This window comes from Grus americana, chromosome 2 (assembly GCF_028858705.1).
Source record: "Grus americana isolate bGruAme1 chromosome 2, bGruAme1.mat, whole genome shotgun sequence".
Classification (NCBI taxonomy): domain Eukaryota; kingdom Metazoa; phylum Chordata; class Aves; order Gruiformes; family Gruidae; genus Grus; species Grus americana.
The window spans coordinates 90,799,214-90,818,703 of record NC_072853.1 but is presented as its reverse complement, the minus strand read 5'-3'; the positions used below and the strand labels follow the sequence as shown (position 1 = coordinate 90,818,703).

General features: G+C 40.8%; 1 protein-coding gene across 20 annotated transcripts in view; it reads left to right on the top strand.

The window, feature by feature from the left end:
- The window catches only part of PIGN (phosphatidylinositol glycan anchor biosynthesis class N), a 108,310-nt gene that overhangs the window by 45,721 nt on the left and 43,099 nt on the right, over nt 1–19,490 (top strand). For 18 of the 20 annotated variants that reach the window (XR_008575768.1, XR_008575771.1, XR_008575769.1 and 15 more), the window contains 5 exons: nt 332–391; nt 1,465–1,557; nt 3,449–3,504; nt 15,434–15,466; nt 17,608–17,686. Coding sequence is in view for 15 of the 20 variants with exons in the window: in XM_054815822.1 (XP_054671797.1) it covers nt 332–391; nt 1,465–1,557; nt 3,449–3,504; nt 15,434–15,466; nt 17,608–17,686 (321 nt within the window). In the remaining 5 variants the exon portion in view is untranslated. The remainder of the gene's footprint in view (nt 1–331; nt 392–1,464; nt 1,558–3,448; nt 3,505–15,433; nt 15,467–17,607; nt 17,687–19,490) is intronic. The other 2 variants (XM_054815821.1, XM_054815830.1) reach the window with 1 other exon arrangement.

Sequence of the window (19,490 nt, the reverse complement as noted above, 5' to 3'; positions counted from 1 at the left end):
TGGTATAAATAGTCATAAAAAGTGGTATGCCTCTGAGTGCTGTGAAGGAGGTACTGAATTCCTGTGAATAAATACTGTGGGGTTTTATATTTGCTCTTTAAACTAAATGCATTTTTGAAGCCTTATCAGTAGCGGAGCCTCACATTTTGAATCTAATCATGCCATGATGACTACTGGAAATTAAAAAATATTATAAAGGAGTTTTGTGTATCATAACTTCACAGTATTATACCATTTACTTCTGCAAATGCGGGTACATTAAAATTAAACTGAATTTATTAGTTCTAGAAGCTGGAACTATCTTAAAATGGGGATGCTTCTGTTTGCACAGGCTGATATTGCACCGCTGATGGCTTCCCTTATCGGTGTGCCTTTCCCCCTGAATTCTGTGGTAAGCAGAACAAACGTTTTTCCATGTTATAGAAATCTGCTCGCAAAGAGGTGTTGGGGACAGGACTTGGGGCATGTGAGGGAATGGTTATAAATTTGGAAAACTGCTATGGGTTATGGAGACTGCTTGTAGTTTTAGCTTTATATGCACGTCCTCAGTTTGGAGCATAAACTCAATCTTTTTATATATTATATAGTGCTTTCAATTGGAAAGGCAGATCCTTTTATAATCTGCAACTTTATACTCTTGAGCTACATAAAAGTTTTTTTGTTACTTTGGTTTTTTAGGGATGGTTAAAATGCAATATGGTTTGAATAACAGTTGATTTTGATCATGAAAGCTGAGTCTGTAAACAAGTTCCTGCAATTTAATGTTTAATTATATCTTGTTTAAACTGGTGTACTTTCTTCAGATGATATCTTGTGCCCCTAGTGAACAGTGAGTGCCCTCACTGTGAGATGGCTTTATCTTTGCATTTCCTTCGTATATTATTACATAGTCCAAAGATTGTCTCATAAATATCTAATTGACAATTAGCATTACATTAGTGTGCTTTCATGCAGCTTGTTTCATTTTTAAAATACCTACTTACAGCACACTTTTCAAAAAATATTTCTTCTGGAGACTGCCCTAAATTCTGTCCTCCTGTCCTGCACTCACTGCTGGCCATGCATGTGAGGAAAGCTGCCCAACATAGGGTGGCACGGGAACTGCTCGCTTTCCCGTCACGAGTACTGGGTGAGTCAGGCCCAAGCAAGTCTTTGGATGGAAGACTTTTAAGTATTTCAAAAATGGCTTCTGATTAAAAGTTGAGGTTGTATTACTATATGGTATATATTTTAATAATAACTTCCATTATTTACCTCTTTTACATTTCTGTAGGAGCTGGGATATTATGAATAGTCCCTGTAATGTTGAGAAATTATGTGAGAAGAGTATTTTCAAAGGAGTTACAGTTATTTCAGCAGTAATTTGAAGTATTCTTACTGCTCATTTGGCTTGCCATTGAGTTACAGAAATTCCTGTTCCTTCATTTAATTTTTTTTATGTATATATGTATTTTTCTTCCCCAGGGAACTCTGCCTCTTGAATATCTGAACAACAGTGCTCATTTCAAAGCAGAGAGCATATTTACCAACGCTGTTCAGATTCTCGAGCAATTTAAGGTAATTAAACATATGATAAAGAAAAATATTTCTTTGAATAATAGTTGTTGCTGTGTGTAAAATAATTATACTAGGGCATACGCTGTATATAACATGCTGTAATTCAAAGGACTAAAATTGAATGCTCATACTGAGTGATGTTGATTGACTAGCTGTGAGCTATATCTGAAGGAGTTTGAAAGACTTTAACAAACACCTTTTTTTAAGGAGTAACTTTTTTTCTTGATTCTTAGCATAAATGCTGATGTTTATTGATGTTAATGTAAACCTACTTGCAGTACGTAGGTAGAATCTGAGTGCTGATACCTGAAAAGGGAAATATTGCCTTTGCAACAGAGGCTGGGAAACAAGGCTCTAAGTCAGGATCAGTATAGAAACAGATCAAAAAGGTAACAGGCACCTGTTCATTAAAGAAATTAAATTAGTCGCCTAATTAACTTTTAACTAATTCTGTTGTATCTGTTGTTTTGCTTTGCAAGTGTTCATCTCTGGCTTCTCTGTCTTGATTCATCTAATACGGGATATTGTCATATTATGAGAGCACATATGTGGTCCAAACAAAAAAAAAAAAAGTTCTGTTTCACTAGATAGTGGAATAAGAAACAGTCCCAAATCACAGTTTTGGCAAGACATAGAAATGCTCTGAGGGAAAACCATACCCTCCACAGGCAGGAAGCTGAGCCACACAAGAACTGTCAGGAAATTCATGTGATGATGGTGGAACAAGGAACTAGCATGAGATCACCTGCAAGAGATTAGCACCATCAGCACCTTCTATCCATCGAATGCCAGGTTCCCAAATGTAGTTTGTGTGGATACCAGGATGGCAGTGTCAGCAGCAGAGTCGCTTCCAAATCTATGGTGGAAAGCTGGCATGTAGCAGAGGAAGTGACTGGTAGGCTGGACGTGAAGTTGAAGCATGCTGATATAACTTCCACAGTTGGAAGACCTCTGCTCTGAGAATTAAGGATGTGACTTGGGTCTTTTTCAGTTAAATTGGTGTCTCTGGGATTATTTTTAAAAAAGAAAAAGTTCTGGTTGTCCTTTTCTTTAAGTTTATTTTTATTCTGTCATTTTGTAGTACTAAATTACCTGTTTTCTTGTTGGCTGGCTTGTTTCTAGCATTGTTTTGGAAGGATTGTATGTGAATTTCCTTTGTGTTTCTTTGCTGAAGCAGAATTAGCGCACTGGCTTAGACATGCCAAGTGGGTTTTTACTTTTCCTGTGATGGACTGACCCAACCACGGTTTGTACTTCCTGGAAGAGGACGATGCCTTGGATGGATAGGATGCGGTGTGCAGGTTGCTGCTTCAAGCTGTCAAAGGTTTCGGGAGCAGTGCACTTAGAAAGTTTCTGTCGGTGCTTTATACTGGCAGTCAGACTTGAATCAGGCTGCTGCGGGAGGCCTTAAAGATGTTTTGGGCAAAGTGGCTCTGATGACATCAAAACCTTCTACTTTTATCCATGTGCAGGTTAATCGATCTAACAGCATTGCTTTGGCAGCGTTGCCACAGTGTACTCGTTCCCACCTGGCATAAATAATACCAGTTTCATAGGGGGAGGCTGTCACTGAAGCCTGGTAGCACTTTTACCCGTATCTTCCCTTTATCCTACAAACTGTAGAAGTCCTGTGAAAATCACTGGCTGTGAGGCAGCTTATTTTACCTACTTTACAGCAGTTTTGGGTTTCCAGCAATGCTATTTCAGCACTCAGAGGAGTTACACATATGAGAGCATAACACCCAGTTTCCTAGACAATATGTCAACAGTGTGATTTCATTCCTTTTCCAAAGCCTCAGAACTCTTTTGTGATTTTTTTTTTGTTTAATTCCTGATATAATTTTTAGTCTTGTTGCAACTTGCATATAACAGTTTAATGTTTTTTATGCAGGTTAAGATGAGTCAGAAAAAGGAAACTACATTGTCATTTCTGTTCACACCATTCAAGTAAGTGCCTGTAAATACTAAATATATTTTACACAATTGTTTGTCTTATCACTGTGGTATTTCAGCAAGATGCAGCAACAGCATAGTTCGGTTTCGTCAGGCTTTCTTTAAATGGTAGTGTTTATCTGACTATGAAACTTTGCATTAGAATGAACTCTCTGCAACTAATTTCTATTTAAAAATTCTGGTTAGAAGTACAGTTAAAAAAAAAAAACCCATTCCTTACATTTAGTCTTCCGTTAAGGGTTATTTGCCTGATCTTTTTGACAATATAGCTATACATAGACTGCATGGCGGTTTTCACTGACTTTTTTTTTTTTTTTTTTTTTGCTATCTTCTTTTAGCATTCCTTGAGAGGTGTAAGTCCCTATAGGGTCAGGAAATACAATCTGTTCTTGTTTATATGTATGTAAAAGTTGAACTAACAATTGTTTCTTCTGTGATTTAAATTCTAATGAAAGCAATCAAAATGCCTTGCATCCAGAAATGAAGCTCAAAATCTTTAGAATTTGTGCTGCCTAGTGTTAGTGTTTCCAGGGCTGTGAAGGAGTCTCTGTAGTGATTTGAGTATCAGCGAGCTCTGTGTTCTAGTGTATGGAGCAGTTACTGACCCACTCACCGTTCAGTCTTATCCAATTAAAGCTGCTTTTTTCCTTTTCCTTTCCCCCCTGAAAGGTTTTCTGAAAGCTTTGCTGTGTGTATGCACGCAATACTTTTCAGTTCTGCTGTCAGTTTTTGTGGAGTGCTCTGAAAACAGTTTGTCACCAAGAGCAGCTGTTTTCCTTTGGGAAATAAGACTGATGTTAATTAAGATCTTTAAATCATAGGAACAGTAAAAAATACTTGAATCTTTTTCTGTGAAGTATGTTTAACCACTAAATAAGACTGCTGTCTTTCTGAACAGAGATTTACTGTTATTTTGTATCACTAGCTTCTTCAAAGGGAAAAGTTCAAAACAGTCTCTGAGACACAAGTCAAGTCAATCTTGGGCAAATAATGAATGTTTTAGATAAAATTCTGATTAAGAATGACAGGTGCGTTATCAAAGGATTTACTGATCTGTATGGAACAAAAATACCATATGGAAAGGATGGTCAGTCATCTTTGATTCTCTGGGGAAGGCTATTAGTTTAATTTCACAGTTCTTGTTTAAATTTTACCTTTCCTCATGAAATAAGACTGATTCTGTAAAATAGGATGTGTTTTTCTTAACGCTAAATTTAAAGGAACTAAGTGTTATTGATTGCCTTATGGACTGGTGTCTTTCTTTTTTTATGATATGTTGGAATGTTTTAAGTGGTAATGCTGGAGACATTTATCACTTTGAAAATATGACTGAAACTTGGTATGAATAGCCAACGAAGTTCTCACTGACTGGAAAAGTGGAAACATAACCCCCATTTTTAAAAAGGGAAGAAAGGAAGACCTGGGGAACTACAGGCCGGTCAGTCTCACCTCTGTGTCCAGCAAGATCATGGAGCAGATCCTCCTGGAGATTATGCTCAGGCACATGGAAAACAAGGAGGTGATTGGTGACAGCCAACATGGCTTCACTCAGGGCAAATCATGCCTGACAAACTTGGTGGACTTCTACGACAGGGTTACAGCACTGGTGGATAAGGGAAAACTGACTGACGTCATCTACCTGGACTTGTGCAAGGCATTTGATACTGTCCCGCATGATCTCCTTGTCTCTAAATTGGAGAATATGGATTTGATGGATGGATTACTTGGTGGATAAGGAATTGGCTGGATGGTCGCACTCAAAGAGTTGTGGTCAATGGCTCAATGTCCAAGTAGAGACCAGCGATGAGTGGCGTTCCTCGGTGGTCGGTATTGGGACCGGCACTGTTTAACATCTTTGTTGGCGACATGGACAGTGGGATCGAGTGCACCCTCAGCAACTTTGCCGACGTCACCAAGTTGTGTGACGACATGGTGGAGGGAAGGGATGCCATCCAGAGGGACCTTGACAGGCTTGAGAGGTGGGCTTGTGCAAACTGCATGAAGTTCAACGAGGCCAAGTGCACGTGGGTCAGGCCAATCCCAAGCCCAGCTACAGGCTGGGTGAGGAATGGATTGAGAGCAGCCCTGAGGAGAAGGACTTGGGGGTGTTAGTTGATGATAAGCTGCATGTGACCCAGCAGCGTGCACTTGCAGCCCAGAAAGCCAACTGTATCCTGGGCTGCATCAAAAGAGGTGTGACCAGCAGGTTGAGGGAGGTGACCCTCGGACACAGAGGAAGCTTTTGCTATCTTCTCACAGAAGCCACCCCTGTAGCCCCGCCACTACCAAAACCTTGCCATGCAAAACCGATACAATGATCTTTAAGGTCCCTTCCAAACCGTTCTATGATTCTATCTGGACTTGTCAGTCCAAGTTTAATGGCAAGTTTGTCCACTAATTTGTATTAATCTATGGTTGGCCTTGTCAGCTGCTGCAGCTGAGCACAGTTCCGTGCTGTGTTTCTGCTAGGCACTCCTGTCCCTTCATTAAGACAAGAATAGCTTCTTCCACCACTGTTCATTGATTTGAGTTGTTGTACAAAGGAATTATATCCTTTTTTAATCCTTTCTGGTGGCTGAAATCTGTACCTTGAAGCTCAGAAAGTGTGTGCACCAGCATAATGCCTTATTCCTTCCTAGTTTATTGGAGGTTAGTGAAGCATAATTGATGTTTAAATTCCTTTGGGACCATCAAGTTATGTAGAAATTGAAAATGTAAATTTTCTGGTTTGGAATATTATAGATTTTATGTATGTTTCAGCATCTTGATAACGTGAACATGAACAAAGATATCTGCAAGAACTGCCTTTCCTAAATAATTTAAATTATGTAATTGAGTAAACTCTGTATAACAAAACTGTAGATATAAGTTCCAGAAGAAATCTGAATCTAAAATTTCAGATTGAGACATTCTGGTTTCAGAGGAGTTGATATAATTACTATTGAAGATGTGTTTATCTGGAGGGGGGGAATATGTTCACAAATAACATGTTGTGTATAAACTACAACTTAAAAATCTCAACTTAAGTTTTCAACCAGAAATAGTATGAAAAAGTTTCTTTTAATATCCTGTTTTCGAGCTTGAATTTCAAATGTTTTGTTACCAAGAGACTAGAAAATTGTTCATGACCTTCAGATGCCATAACTTAAAAACTAATGTTTTTGTTGAATATATTGCACCAAAAGCATTAAGCTAGTTCATATATATATATATATTTGTGCATTGCAAGCCTATTTTTACTCCTTATTTACACGATGCTGGCAACAGAAAGTTTCTTGAATTGATAGAAATCTGATTTCCACAGGGAATCTCATCCCTAGTAGAAGTGTGGCTGGCACAATGGACAGGGAATGAAGGAGGCCATTAGACATGTGCCCTTTCCTACTTGGATCTAAATTGCATCTCTCTCTGAAATCCATCTGTCAAGTGTATAATGATGAGGAGAATGGAGCTGATCATTGTGTTGTGTGATAGAAACTTCAATAGTGTCTACTTGACCAGGTTTGAGGCAGGTTAGAATTTGGATAACTGTATCTATTAATAAGGATGTGTCTGGCTGCCAGTAATGCCATTTTCATTTTGTCAAAGTGCCTTCATCAAGGAACAAATCTGTATAAAAGCGTATCTTGAGGCTACCTGTGAAACTGTTGCAAATACATTTCAGAAAGAGCTCAGCTGCAAGTGTCTGCTGATTGCGCAAAGCAAGGTGCACAACCTGCTCCTAGGGGAATGAATATGCAAGAGCAGAACTGTGTCTCTTGCTGATATTGAATACTTGTTTAGAATCCTTATCTGCAGTTCCAGTTGGATACCTGAAGGGATTTACTGTCTGAAATGAGTTTCCTTCCCACTTCCATTCCCTACCTTTTTTTCCCAGCTATGAAAGACGTGTTTTCAAAAATTATTTGCTTAGCAAAATCAGAGGCTTTTTTTACCAGGATTCTGAGACGTAGACAATGCTTTGACCTTTATGCATAAGAAATGCAGGGACCAAGATGCCAGATGCTTTGGAGGAAGAGCTGAGGACAAATCTGAAGATTGCTGACAGAGGAAAACTGATGTCCAGGATAGTGAACTATCTTACTAGCTTCCTGACCATTTGATGTACCTTAAGGCAACTGCTGAGCTGGCACAGTCCAAAGAGGAGTGTGCCAAGGGTCCAGATGCTACTGTTGCAAAAGCATTCCCAAAGCCGGCATCTCTGGGCTGTGAAAGTAATCCTACAAGGAGCCGCAGGAGGACAGCGTAGTGACATGAGTAGATGGGACAGCAGTGTTGCACTAAAATCCTCTTAACTGATTAATGCAATTTGATTATCCCAACAGGTACAAGAGATTGAAGATATTAAATTACACAAAAGCACAGGAGTCCTTTTGTGTTGTGTGCCTGTTGTATACAGTGCTTTCAGGAAAGACTGTGCTTCCAGCTGTTCAGGTTCTGGTGCCTCAGAGTAAGATGGCAGGAGCAGTAGTTTAAGAACCATCACATACAAAAAAACCCGAGACATGAGCAGCTGAATTATAATCGATGCTTGCTGTCCACTTGCTGTCCTTTTTTGTTGAATGTCTTGAAGTCTATATCAATATGATGGGGGTTTTTTAGCAGGAAACAGCTTAAGTATCTTATTTAAAGTCAAGTTTGTATCTTCTCATATATGAAAAATCCCATATAATCTTGATGTTGCATTTTTAAAGTAACTTGAGTACTACATTTTTATTATCCTGAATACTTACTTTGTGTGTATAATCAAGTTATAGCTTGCATAGTTATATAGAAAGTCACTGCATTTTTAATGTGCAGTGTACAGCTATTAAATAAAAATATCCCTCTCCCTCACTGTATGAAAATGTAACCCTTTCCCTTTCCTCTACCCTCCAATATGAATTGAGATAGAACTCCCTTAAACATCTGCATGTATTTGATGCAAGGAAGTATCAGTCATGTAGACTGAGCCTTTCCACATAATTACGCATCATGTATTTGTCATGGTGAAAGAAAAGAGCTCGTTCGTAATGTAGAGTGTCTTTGGAGATGTACAGCGACTTCAAAGAAATGCTATATGCACAAATACCTCTCTTTTCTTCCTTTCTCTGACTGAAGATACAGCACTGCATTGTTCCCTCTGATGGCCTTTCAAAACTTAAATAATAGATATTTCCACAAAATTGACATTTGGAGCAAAGTGAAACAAGTGATTTCTCCTCCACCATTAAGTGGGGCAGGGTTCCTTAAGATGTCAGTAAACATAGTACATCCTTTGAAGCATTCTGTTCTTGTTTTGTTTGAGTAAATGGCATTTATTTAAATAAATGGTAGCATGCTAGATATTTGTGATACATGCAATAATGCATTGCAAGAGGAAACATAAAGGGCTGAATGCCGGGGGAAAGGGTGAAGCTATTGCAGCAGGGAAGGGTATTTCTAACAGTGATTACTCTCCCTGTCCATTTATCTGAATACTTTGTGTCTCTGGAGGAACCTTGATTTACCAGAGGCACTGATTTATCCAGGAAGACATTTCAACCCCTTTATCCTGTGGCCCAGAATGAGGAACAGCAGCTTGTGTCAATTTCTAGTGAACCCTGGAAAAGCAACCAGCTTTTTCCTTTCTCTACTTTGTCCCCACTGTCTTACCAGGCAGTATGGGCACCTTTAGCCTGTTGATGTTGGGGAGGCAGGCTGGCAGCCCTCTCCCCTCCACCCTCGGCTTTAGGAACCTCTGTATATACATGTGAACAAAAAAGAGAAATGCCGTGCTCTAGAGACAAAAGTGCTCAAATGGAAATAATGGCTTCATATTATTTAAAAAAAAAAAAAAACCACAAACCCTGATTGAATGGTAGATGTATTATCTCTTTAAGGAGAAATCAATGCCTGTGCTATAAAATGCATGTTCTTTGGCAAAAATGTCAACTTCTCTTTCACTGAATGGGCTGTGTCTGAAGCACTCTGTTAAATGCTGCTCAGGGAGGATGCAATCCTCTTAGAAAGCAGGCATCCTGCTGCTCTCGGGTTTCAGCAGCGTGCTCAGGAGCTTTTAGTTTTTACATGAAAAGCTTACTGGCAGCGGCTTCTGCGCAGGAGAAGAGGACATAATTGGATTTACTATCAAGTAGGAAGTAGGTAAGGTCTTTAGAAGGAGCTAAGAGGCTAATGTATAAGATGCACATAAATCTTGTGATATTTTATTTCTCTTTTTCCCTTTGGCCTTTTCTTGGAACTTGTGAGGCTTCTGGCAGTCCGGCAAAGTTCACACCAACTGGAAAAGGAGAAACATAAGCCCCATTTTTAAAAAGGGAAGAAAGGAAGACCCAGGGAACTACAGGCCAGTCAGTCTCACCTCCGTGCCTGGCAAGATTATGGAGCAGATCCTCCTGGAGGCTATGCTCAGGCACATGGAAGATAAGGAGGTGACTGGTGACAGCCAACACGGCTTCACTAAGGGCAAATCATGCCTGACAAATTTGATGGCCTTCTATGATGGGGTTACAGCATCAGTGGGTAAGAGAAGGGCAGCTGACGTCATCTACCTGGACTTGTGCAATGCATTTGACACTGTCTCACACGATAATCTTATGTCTAAATTGGAGAGACATGGATTAGGTGGATGGACCACCCAATGGATAAGGAATTGGCTGGATGGTCGCACTCAAAGAGTTGTGGTCAATGGCTCAATGTCCAAGTGGAGATCAGTGACGAGTGGTGTTCCTCAGAGGTTGGTACTGGGACCGGGACTATTTAACATCTCTGTTGGCGACATGGACAGTGGGATTGAGTGCACCCTCAGCAACTTTGCCGATGACACCAAGTTGTGTGGTGTGGTCGACATGCTGGAGGGAAGGGATGCCATCCAGAGGGACCTTGACAGGCTTGAGAGGTGGGCCTGTGCGAACCGCATGAAGTTCAACAAGGCCAAGTGCAAGGTCCTGCACGTGGGTCAGGGCAATCCCAAGCATGACTACAGGCTGGGTGAGGAATGGGTTGAAAGCAGCCCTGAAGAGAAGAACTTGGGGGCATTGGTTGATGAGAAGCTCAGCATGACCCAGCAGTGTGCGCTTGCAGCCCAGAAAGCCAACCGTGTCCTGGGCTCCATCAAAAGAGGTGTGACCAGCAGGTCGAGGGAGGTGATTCTCCTCCTCTACTCTGCTCTTGTGAGACCCCACCTGGAGTGCTGCGTCCAGCTCTGGGGGCCCCAGTACAAGAGAGACATGGAGCTGTTGGAGCGAGTCCAGAGGAGGGCTACGAAGCTGATCAGAGGGCTGGAGCACCTCTCCTATGAGGACAGGCTGAGAGAGTTGGGGTTGTTCAGCCTGGAGAAAAGGCGGCTCCAGAGAGACCTTACAGCAGCCTGCCAGTACCTGAAGGGGGCCTACAGGAAAGCTGGAGAGGGAGTGTTTATCAGGGAGTGTAGTGACAGGACAAGGGGAAATGGGTTTAAACTGAAAGAGGGTCGATTTAGATTAGATGTTAGAAAGAAATTCTTTACTGTGAGAGTGGTGAGGCATTGGAACAGGTTGCCCAGAGAGGTTGTGGAGGCCCCCTCCCTGGAAGTGTTTAAGACCAGGTTGGATGACGCTTTGGGCAACCTGGTCTAGTGGAGGGTGTCCCTGCCCATGGCAGAGGGTTTGGAACTAGATGATCTTTAAGGACCCTTCCAACCCAAACCATTCTATGATTCATGCAACAAGAGTGTACAGGAAGGAGGTGAGATGGGATGGGCAGAGGATGTTCTGTGCTGGGGCATGAGGTGAGAGAGACAATGCAGGGCTCTTTCTGGATCTCAGTAAGAAAGGCTTAATAACAAATAGCTTAATAAAATAGCTCTTTTAATAATATAAAAAAAAAGAAGAATATAGATGGCAAGTAAATCGTATGTCCCTTCAGATGCTGAGTACCCTGTGCTCATGCAGCATCAGGTGGAGCCCAGATGGGTGGTTTTCCCATGGTGCTGCTCAGATCCTGTCTGTGGAGAAGTTCCCTCTTTTTTTTGGTAGTTCAAGCTAGCGTATGATTTTCTTGCAAGAAATCAACTCTAGTAATCATTTCTACTGTCAAACAGAATGGAGGTTCACATGAGAACTCCTTGCTGCACTTCCGGATAAATGGGAGGACAGGCAGGTGGTATAATCACAGGTGTGGATTGGGAGCTGCGTGCAGGATCCTCGGTTACCCCGAGCCAGCTGGGTTTGTCCTGTGGCCAAGGAGTTGTGCAGCACAGCCTGGAGCCATGCAGCACAGGCTTGGGCCTACTCAGGTTAACTGTTAGGTGGATCACCAGCTCCTTGATGGTCTCCTGGCCAGGATCAGTATGGGGGCCCTGCCCAAATGTGTGTTTTGGTGGCCATGGGGCCCCATTGTTAGGTACCTGCCCAAATGCAGCACAAGCTGCTCGCTGCAGATGCAATTGGTTAGGAAATGGTTCCTACGGTTTAGGTTTGGCATGTAGGATCACGGAGCAGAAGATCTGCAGATATCTAGGTCCAGCTCAACGTATGACATAAATCCATCATACATTTTGCAGAGATAAGGGCTGACTACAGCATAGGTAGGACATTGTTATTTAGAGACAGCGCTGCAGTACTGAAATAGCGGAGGCTTTAAAAATGGTGCATTTCCTTTCCTTCAAGGATCTTCATCTTCCCTATAAAGCAGTTTCCCTTTCCAAGGCAGCTGCATCATGTCCTGCTGGCTCTTCAGGCAACCCCCTGCCCCCGCTAGATGCCTGCTTCCAGCTTCTCAGTTCTGCTGTGAGCAGGCTGGAGGGACAGCTTCAGAGCGTGGCCTCCTCCCTCCTGGCCTCTGGTTGTCCGCAGCTCTCGCCGTAGTAGTTTGTATGCAAAATCTGCTGTGTGCAGCCCAGTTATCTTAATGTTTCTCTCTGTTCAGTGAATTAGCAGCTGGCAGTTAGCTTGCCCACTCCTTTTTCTCTCATCTCTGCTATCTAAAGGATTTACATAAATATCCTAAGGCACTTTGTGGGTGAATATGTGAGTATGCTGCATCAGGGATGCTGATTTGTGGAAATGAAAAGCCTACTTTAATTCCTAGGACTGGACAGTCCAGGATTAGACCATTAGCACTTCCTGTGGTTTCACTGCTGTCCTGCTGTTTCCTCCTTTGCATGCTTGTAAATCTGAATACAAAAGCATACATGTACTGGTAGGTTTTTGCAATGTGTCAGTAAAGATGCTTTTTGCTGTGTTTGGCCTGTGGAAGTGTGTGTTCCCTCTTACCTCCCTTCATTTCATTATACCTTAAAGAACAAAAACCTCAGAACTTAAAACCGGAGCCTCTTACTGACTTTCTTACTCCTTTTCTTTCTTTTGGAGTGCCTGATGCATGCAGCAGTCAGTGCTTTTTAATGCTGCTTGAAAGAAGAAAGGTTGCCCTCTCACAGAGGGATGGGTGGCAAACAGAGTTTGAACATACTCAGCTGCTGCTGCTGCTGCTGGCAGTTTTCTCCCATGGTGAGAGCAGAGAGGCACTGACGCCTGCCCCGCTCAGCACCCAAGTGGTGGGGGGACGGGGGTGGGCAGCAGAGGCCTGGGCTGCTCTGCTGGATGGTGCCAGTGGAAGAGTTTCATGGCAAGAGGGGGCCACGTTAACCCCAGGGATTTCTTTCAGAGTGCAAGTTACTAAGATTCCAGGGGCAGCCTTTCTGGAGAAGAGGCCAAGAACCTTCTGGCATGAGGGATTGCTCGAGTTGTTTGGACAGTGACAGTCTGACGCCCCTTTTACTGCTAACAATTTTGGAGTTAAGAAATTTCATAGCAAAGCAAGTGAGAAGGTCTGCCTTATGTGGTGTTCATGGTTTTTTTCTTCCGATAGCTAGAGCGAAAAGGCAGTGACAGAAGAGTGTAGATGTGCATGAGCTGACAATAGTCAGGTACGTGGAGGTTGGAGTGTGTGTGTGTGAAACAGCTAAATAAATCTGTTTTCATCTGACAGTGACCTAGGCAAAGATGTCAGCCTTTCTCTTTGTACGTTGCATCTGCAGGTCTGCGATGCTTTCTTGCCTTTAATTATTAAATCTGCAGCATTTTAAGTGTTAAACTACTACAGATCCTAAGGCATTATTTTTTATAGTAGAATTCTGGAAAATTTACTGTACAATAAAATGACTATAAATCCTCACTCAAATAACCAGGCATAATAAAATTAGCAAAGTAGCAGTGGTGGATACAGATGTATTTGCAAGACGTTTCCTTCTGTTCCAAGAGTTTTATGTCATGGTTTGACTGCAGCATGTTACCTGTGCCTTTGGGAGTGGTAAGTTCTGTAGTGTGATCCTGAACAAGTCTCACTCGCTAAGAGAGGTCTCCTTGACCTATGGTGAACGTACTTCACCATTGCTATGGTGAAGGTACTTTGTCACAGTTGTCTTCTTAGTGATGTCAAATAGCTCATATGAAGCGTGAATGATGTGTTAGAAAGATTAATTTTGTCAGGTATACTTATGACAAGGGTAGCTAACATCTCAGAAGGGATCGTTTACAAGCACTTGCACAATTAGCCCAATTGTTTTGTTGCATACTTAATTATGTTTGTTCATGGATGAAGCTGTGATTTCTGTCTGGAACTATAAAATTCATCTCTGATAGCTATCATGAAAAACAAAATTACTCTTCTAGAACCACCTTTGTTTTCTGTGAAGAATGTAATCTTAAATGTTTAGAATCCTGATGAAATTGTGAATGCACGTGTGTTTATAATATATGTACCCATAGAGTTCTTGGTTTTTCTTTTAAGTTAAACCTCAGAGTACTACACTGTGCAGTGCATGTGTTTTGCAATACTTTCAAGAAAAGAATAGGAGAACAGAGTTGAGTCGACTGACTGAATTCTCTTTAGGTGTGTTCGTTAATTAATAGGACAGGTATTTTTGTGTTATGGAAAAAGACTTTTGATTTTACTAGTCAAGGCTATTCATCTTGAATTTGTTAGAACTGAATTTTGGTATTGGGTAGCTGGGAAGAGCATATACATACCTACCTTAGTTTTCTTTACAGAGTTCAGAATCTTTCTAATAATGATCAGTAAATTCACTTCATTACTATTAATATTAATTGCGTGGATGTGTGCATTAAGCGACCTAGAGAATACATTGACATTACAGTAGTGACTCTGGTATGTTGCATACTAAAACACAGGGAAATAACTGATCAGGTTATTCTTTTCTAACACTACCTGTCTTGTATTCAAAATCTTTTAAATAAGTTAAAATTAAGTGGTGCTAAGAACAGTTCGAGCTTTAACTTCTCAGATTTAAATTTTCCTTGTGGTTTTGTTGTTTGATGAGTCTTGTAAGTTTGATTTCTGAAGTTCCTGGCTTCTCTCTGTAGGCAACTTCCCACTTCTATTCGTGGCTCAGCTTTTTCTCTTTACGCTTTCTGCTACATCTAGTAAGGGGCTCCTCTAATTTGTCAGCTTTAGGAAGTGAGTCAGGGTCCTCAATGGATGATAAACTGCTTATGGTGAACTATACCTATTTCTTGACTGAGAGATAATCAGCATGTTTTGTAACTCTTCTTTCTAGTCTGATGTGAGATGCAAAATTCTCTAATCACTTCTTTCAATTTTTGCTTAATACAAAAGGAGGCAAAAATATATTAAGATGATGATCAGCCCTTACATTCAGGATAAAACTTGCATTTTGCTACAGTTATATATGAGCAGTCCTTATTTTCTGGTGGAATTCATGAACTTTACAAAAACAATCTGTAGACAATTGTAAATTCAGCATCTTGAAAAGCATGCATATGGAAGTAAGGTAAAATGTGTGTTATGATGTTAACTGTTGAAAATTAACAATGCACCTGCTAATGGTAACCCTATTTGACAAAATAATTGCCTTCTACATTTGACTTACTGAAGCTTTATTGTTTAAAACCCCCATTTATTCTGTTACACCATCCATGTACAGAGAACCCAGGTGCTGTCATCCAAGAAGGAATAGGTAAGGACTATTGTTCATTAACAGTAAAATGATTCATTGAGAGTAAAAAGATAATTAAGGGGTTTATAGCTAAATAACTGAAGATATGAAGTGAAAGATAATTTTAGCATATTAAAAATTTGCATTGAATGTAAGTATAAAATCCACAGAAAATTGTATGTGTAAAACAATAAAAATAAGACAGTGAACATAGGAATATCTTGGGTGTATTTAAGTCCTAAATAAAGCTGCTTAATATTTATTGCAGATTTTTAAAATCCTTACCTAAAAGCTAAGATACCTTTTTTCCTCCTCTTAATCTCCACGCATGGTGAAAACTCCCACTTTGGTTTGGTGTTTTGCTCCTTTTCCCCTGCCAAAAAACTTAGCAAAACTTGAGGGTTATAGATTTCCTTCAGGCAGTACTTGGGTCTGGTTCGCCTACTTGAAGAATTGATTCTAACTTGAGTCGTCATCAGCCTTGGTGCGCACTTGCTGGCTGCTTGCTGGTATCCCTCAGCCTGGGGTTGGCTTTCACAGGAACAACCAACACTTTCTCTGCTATTTTTCAAGTCTGTTTTCTAAAATCCTTTGTTCTCCCCCTAAAGTTAAGGTGATCAAACACTTACCATCACCTTGTCATCTTTTCCTCTCTTCTTCCTTTTCCACAGGACCTCTCTCTTCCTACCTGTTTATAGATACCATCCTTCAATTCTTTCCTAGATTGAAGAGTCAAACATTTTTTATTATAGTTACTTTATTTACTCTTCTCAAAAGTAAGATACATTGCTGCTGCTATTATCCAATGTTTTAGAAGACCCCTGCACAATACTGCTGTGCTTTCTGTGCTCACAGAAGCAGTATCAAAATATGCCAGGATGTTATTAGTAATAAAAATTCAGGTTGTTCAGGCACAAAATCCTTTTAATACATTTCAGGGCTCAAAAGTTGATACGTATGCATTGTTGATAAAGTATCAACTGCTGCTGGGTTGTAGGCAGAAGTGGTTCCCAAGAGTTTGATGGGAGCTGTGGGAACGAGCATTTCCATGCAGTAGTTGCATAAGATCGAGACCTGCCCCTGGTTCAGCTGAGCGACCACCCAGGTGATCGCTGCTGATTTCACTAATAGGAGTGAGACCCCAGGGCCAGTTCTCATTTGGCAGAGCCTGAAACATGAAGTTGGTGGTTGCGGATGAGGCATGTGAAGGAACACGTGCGAGGGAGGGAGGGCGGCGTGCAGCTGGGCCATCGTGTGCTGGGGATGCTGAGGAGATGATGCTGTGCCACAGCAGTGTTATGGAAGGTGTGAAGGAAAACTGTTGTTTGCATTCACCAGCCGTCAGAAAGCTGTGACCCATGATAGTTTGCCTGTGGTGTCTAGAGTGACAGTGACTGTGTGGTGGCTTATAACTTGCCCAGGATAAGCATGGGATCCTGCCGCCATCCTTAACTTGAGAGAGAGGGGGGAAAAAAAGGTACAAGAAAAATGTCCCCTTCCCCCTTTGTTTGTTTGTTGGAGGTCGGTTGACTGGCTTATTTCTCCATGTTGCTACTTTCTGTAAGGGAAGAATTGTAGCAAATATTTAAGTTGATGATCAAATACATTAAAATCAAAGAGATTTGTATCACTGACCTCAGTGTAGCCAGGTAACTGCGTTATCCCGGGGGACTGTAACAGCTCCCTTTGTAACAGGAGACAAGTTCTTATTTTTCAAAGAGAAGATTGTTAGGCATCATCTGCTGTTAGTGTGGAACCTGAACAATTCATCCTACGCTGACAGGCTTATGTAATTCTTACAACCATTTATCAAATCAGTTAAATTGCTTAATTCTTGTATGTGCAGTGCTTCTTGTCCAGATCAATGGTCAAGACTAATGCACAGAGATAATTTTCAGCAGTATTAGATGGGAGCACCTACATAAAAGAAATGTTTCTTAATGCAAAGATCTTGGGATAAGCAACAGTGTTGACACAAGTGTGAAGAGGAATGTAGAGGAATGGATTAATTCCAGTTACCTCTAATTACCTCTAGCAAAGTTCAGAATATTTTGGTATGTTTCATTCCGGAATAATTTTTTCACCACAAAGTTAATTTTTTCTGCCTCTTCCTCTGCTCATGAAAAGAAGAAACATTAATATCTCTTCATATTGTTGTACAGACCACTTTCTGATTCGGAACAGATCAACTTCTTAAAGAAAACAAGACTATATATTCAGCAGCAGAGGTACGATGAAGCGGTAAGTCTTTTTTTGCTGTATGCCTTCTATAAACTTTTTACAGGAACTTTTATTATATGTAAATGTTTAGATTTGTTTAACTTGAAGTGAAACTGGGAAATAAAACTTTTTTCCTTCCTTATGATGCACCTCATTAACACAAATAAAATCCCACTGTAAGTCTCCAAAATTTTGCATTTTGACATCAGTTCTAGTGAATAATACTAACTTGCTGTATTTTTTTCTTCATACTTCTTAAGTATAAAATCCACAGAAATCCATACTGTTTGTGACCATTCCATATTATACTAACACATAGTGTATGTTTTTATTTTCCCCTGTAGAAAAGGGTAAATTGAGAGAGAAACTGAGGAATGTAGTTCATGTTCACACTTCTTAGGCTGCTAGTTGCATAAAAAAAAGTGTGATGTCTTGCTCCATCATGGTTCCTGCTTTGCTTTGTTCTTTTACCTGAAGTCAGAGACTGGGAACCATCTGTGCTTCCCAGTACAGGTATTACTTTCCTAAGTGTTTGCTACTACTTACTGTGCAACAGGGTACTTGATGGGTGCAGTTCACCAGTGCTCGTATTCTGACATTCACAGAAATAATTTGTAGAGCTAAATGATACAAAGAAGTCTTTCATTTTAGCAGGTTTGGTTTGGTCACTGACTTTTGTGTTAAAAAGTACATTAAAAAGTTGAATATGTAAGATTACATTTAATCTGCTGGATGCATGGAAGGATGTTCCATTATGTGTTAGGATTCAGCTCTTCTTTCTCCCTAATATGTTTCTCAGAGTAATAAATTACTATTTTATGCACAGGACAGCTAAATCTATTTTATACCTTGTGCCTTCTTATTTACCTCATTGTAAATCGGAAATAGCTCAGTTTAAATCAATGGATTTATTTTGCTGTAGGAGCAGGTTTTCTTTTTGGTTTGCTAATACTACTGCTTGACTGTCACACACTTACTTACTTACAGGAGACATTTTACATTTCAGCAGTAGAACCTGCGAGTTGGTGTTTTTGGTTATATATAAATTTTACCCGTTGTTCACTCAAGTGCCCCATGTGTTCAAGTTCGCTCTTGATCACTAACACATCTGGCTTTTGCCTGTGCCCTGGTTATCCTCAGCTTCCTGTATCGCAACGCAGAAAGGTCAGTGCATTGCCACCTGCTGGAGTATAGATGATTCTTTGTCTCCTCAACTCTGCAGCTCTGTGCATTGCAAACATGCGTTCATAAATGTGATTTTGCGTGAGCTTGCCCATTGGCAGACTTATGATGTCTGCAGTTGTTGACATGGCTTTTTCTGTTGATTGTGGCTATTAAGTCCCAACTGGATACCTGGACATATAAAGAAGAATCATCATGTCTACTCAACTTAAACTCTTCCTTACAGATCTTTTAATGACCAGAGAATCCTCTGTGACCACAAGTTACCCAGCTGAGCTTCCCATCTCTGGGTAAATCACAGGGGTCAGCACACCTCTGTGTAAGGAATGACATGGTGGGAAAAACCACTCTCTTTATCATGGTGTCTGCCCAGTGGAGGGACTGAGTGAGGGGACCTGTGATTAGACCGGGTACACCCCTTCTTGTGTCCAAATGATTTGCATTCTCAAAGCCCCAAACAACTGCTTTGTGAATGAAACTGGGGCTCAAATTCAGTCTCTGAATTCACCTCTGGTGCTTAGTCAAAGCACTGGGGGTATCAGGTACTAATGAAATGGAGGACATCAAACCCCCGGAAGCAGGTATTTCAGGCTGTGGAGAGTGACCATATTTTAGCTCCATCCATAATCCTCTTCCTCCTATG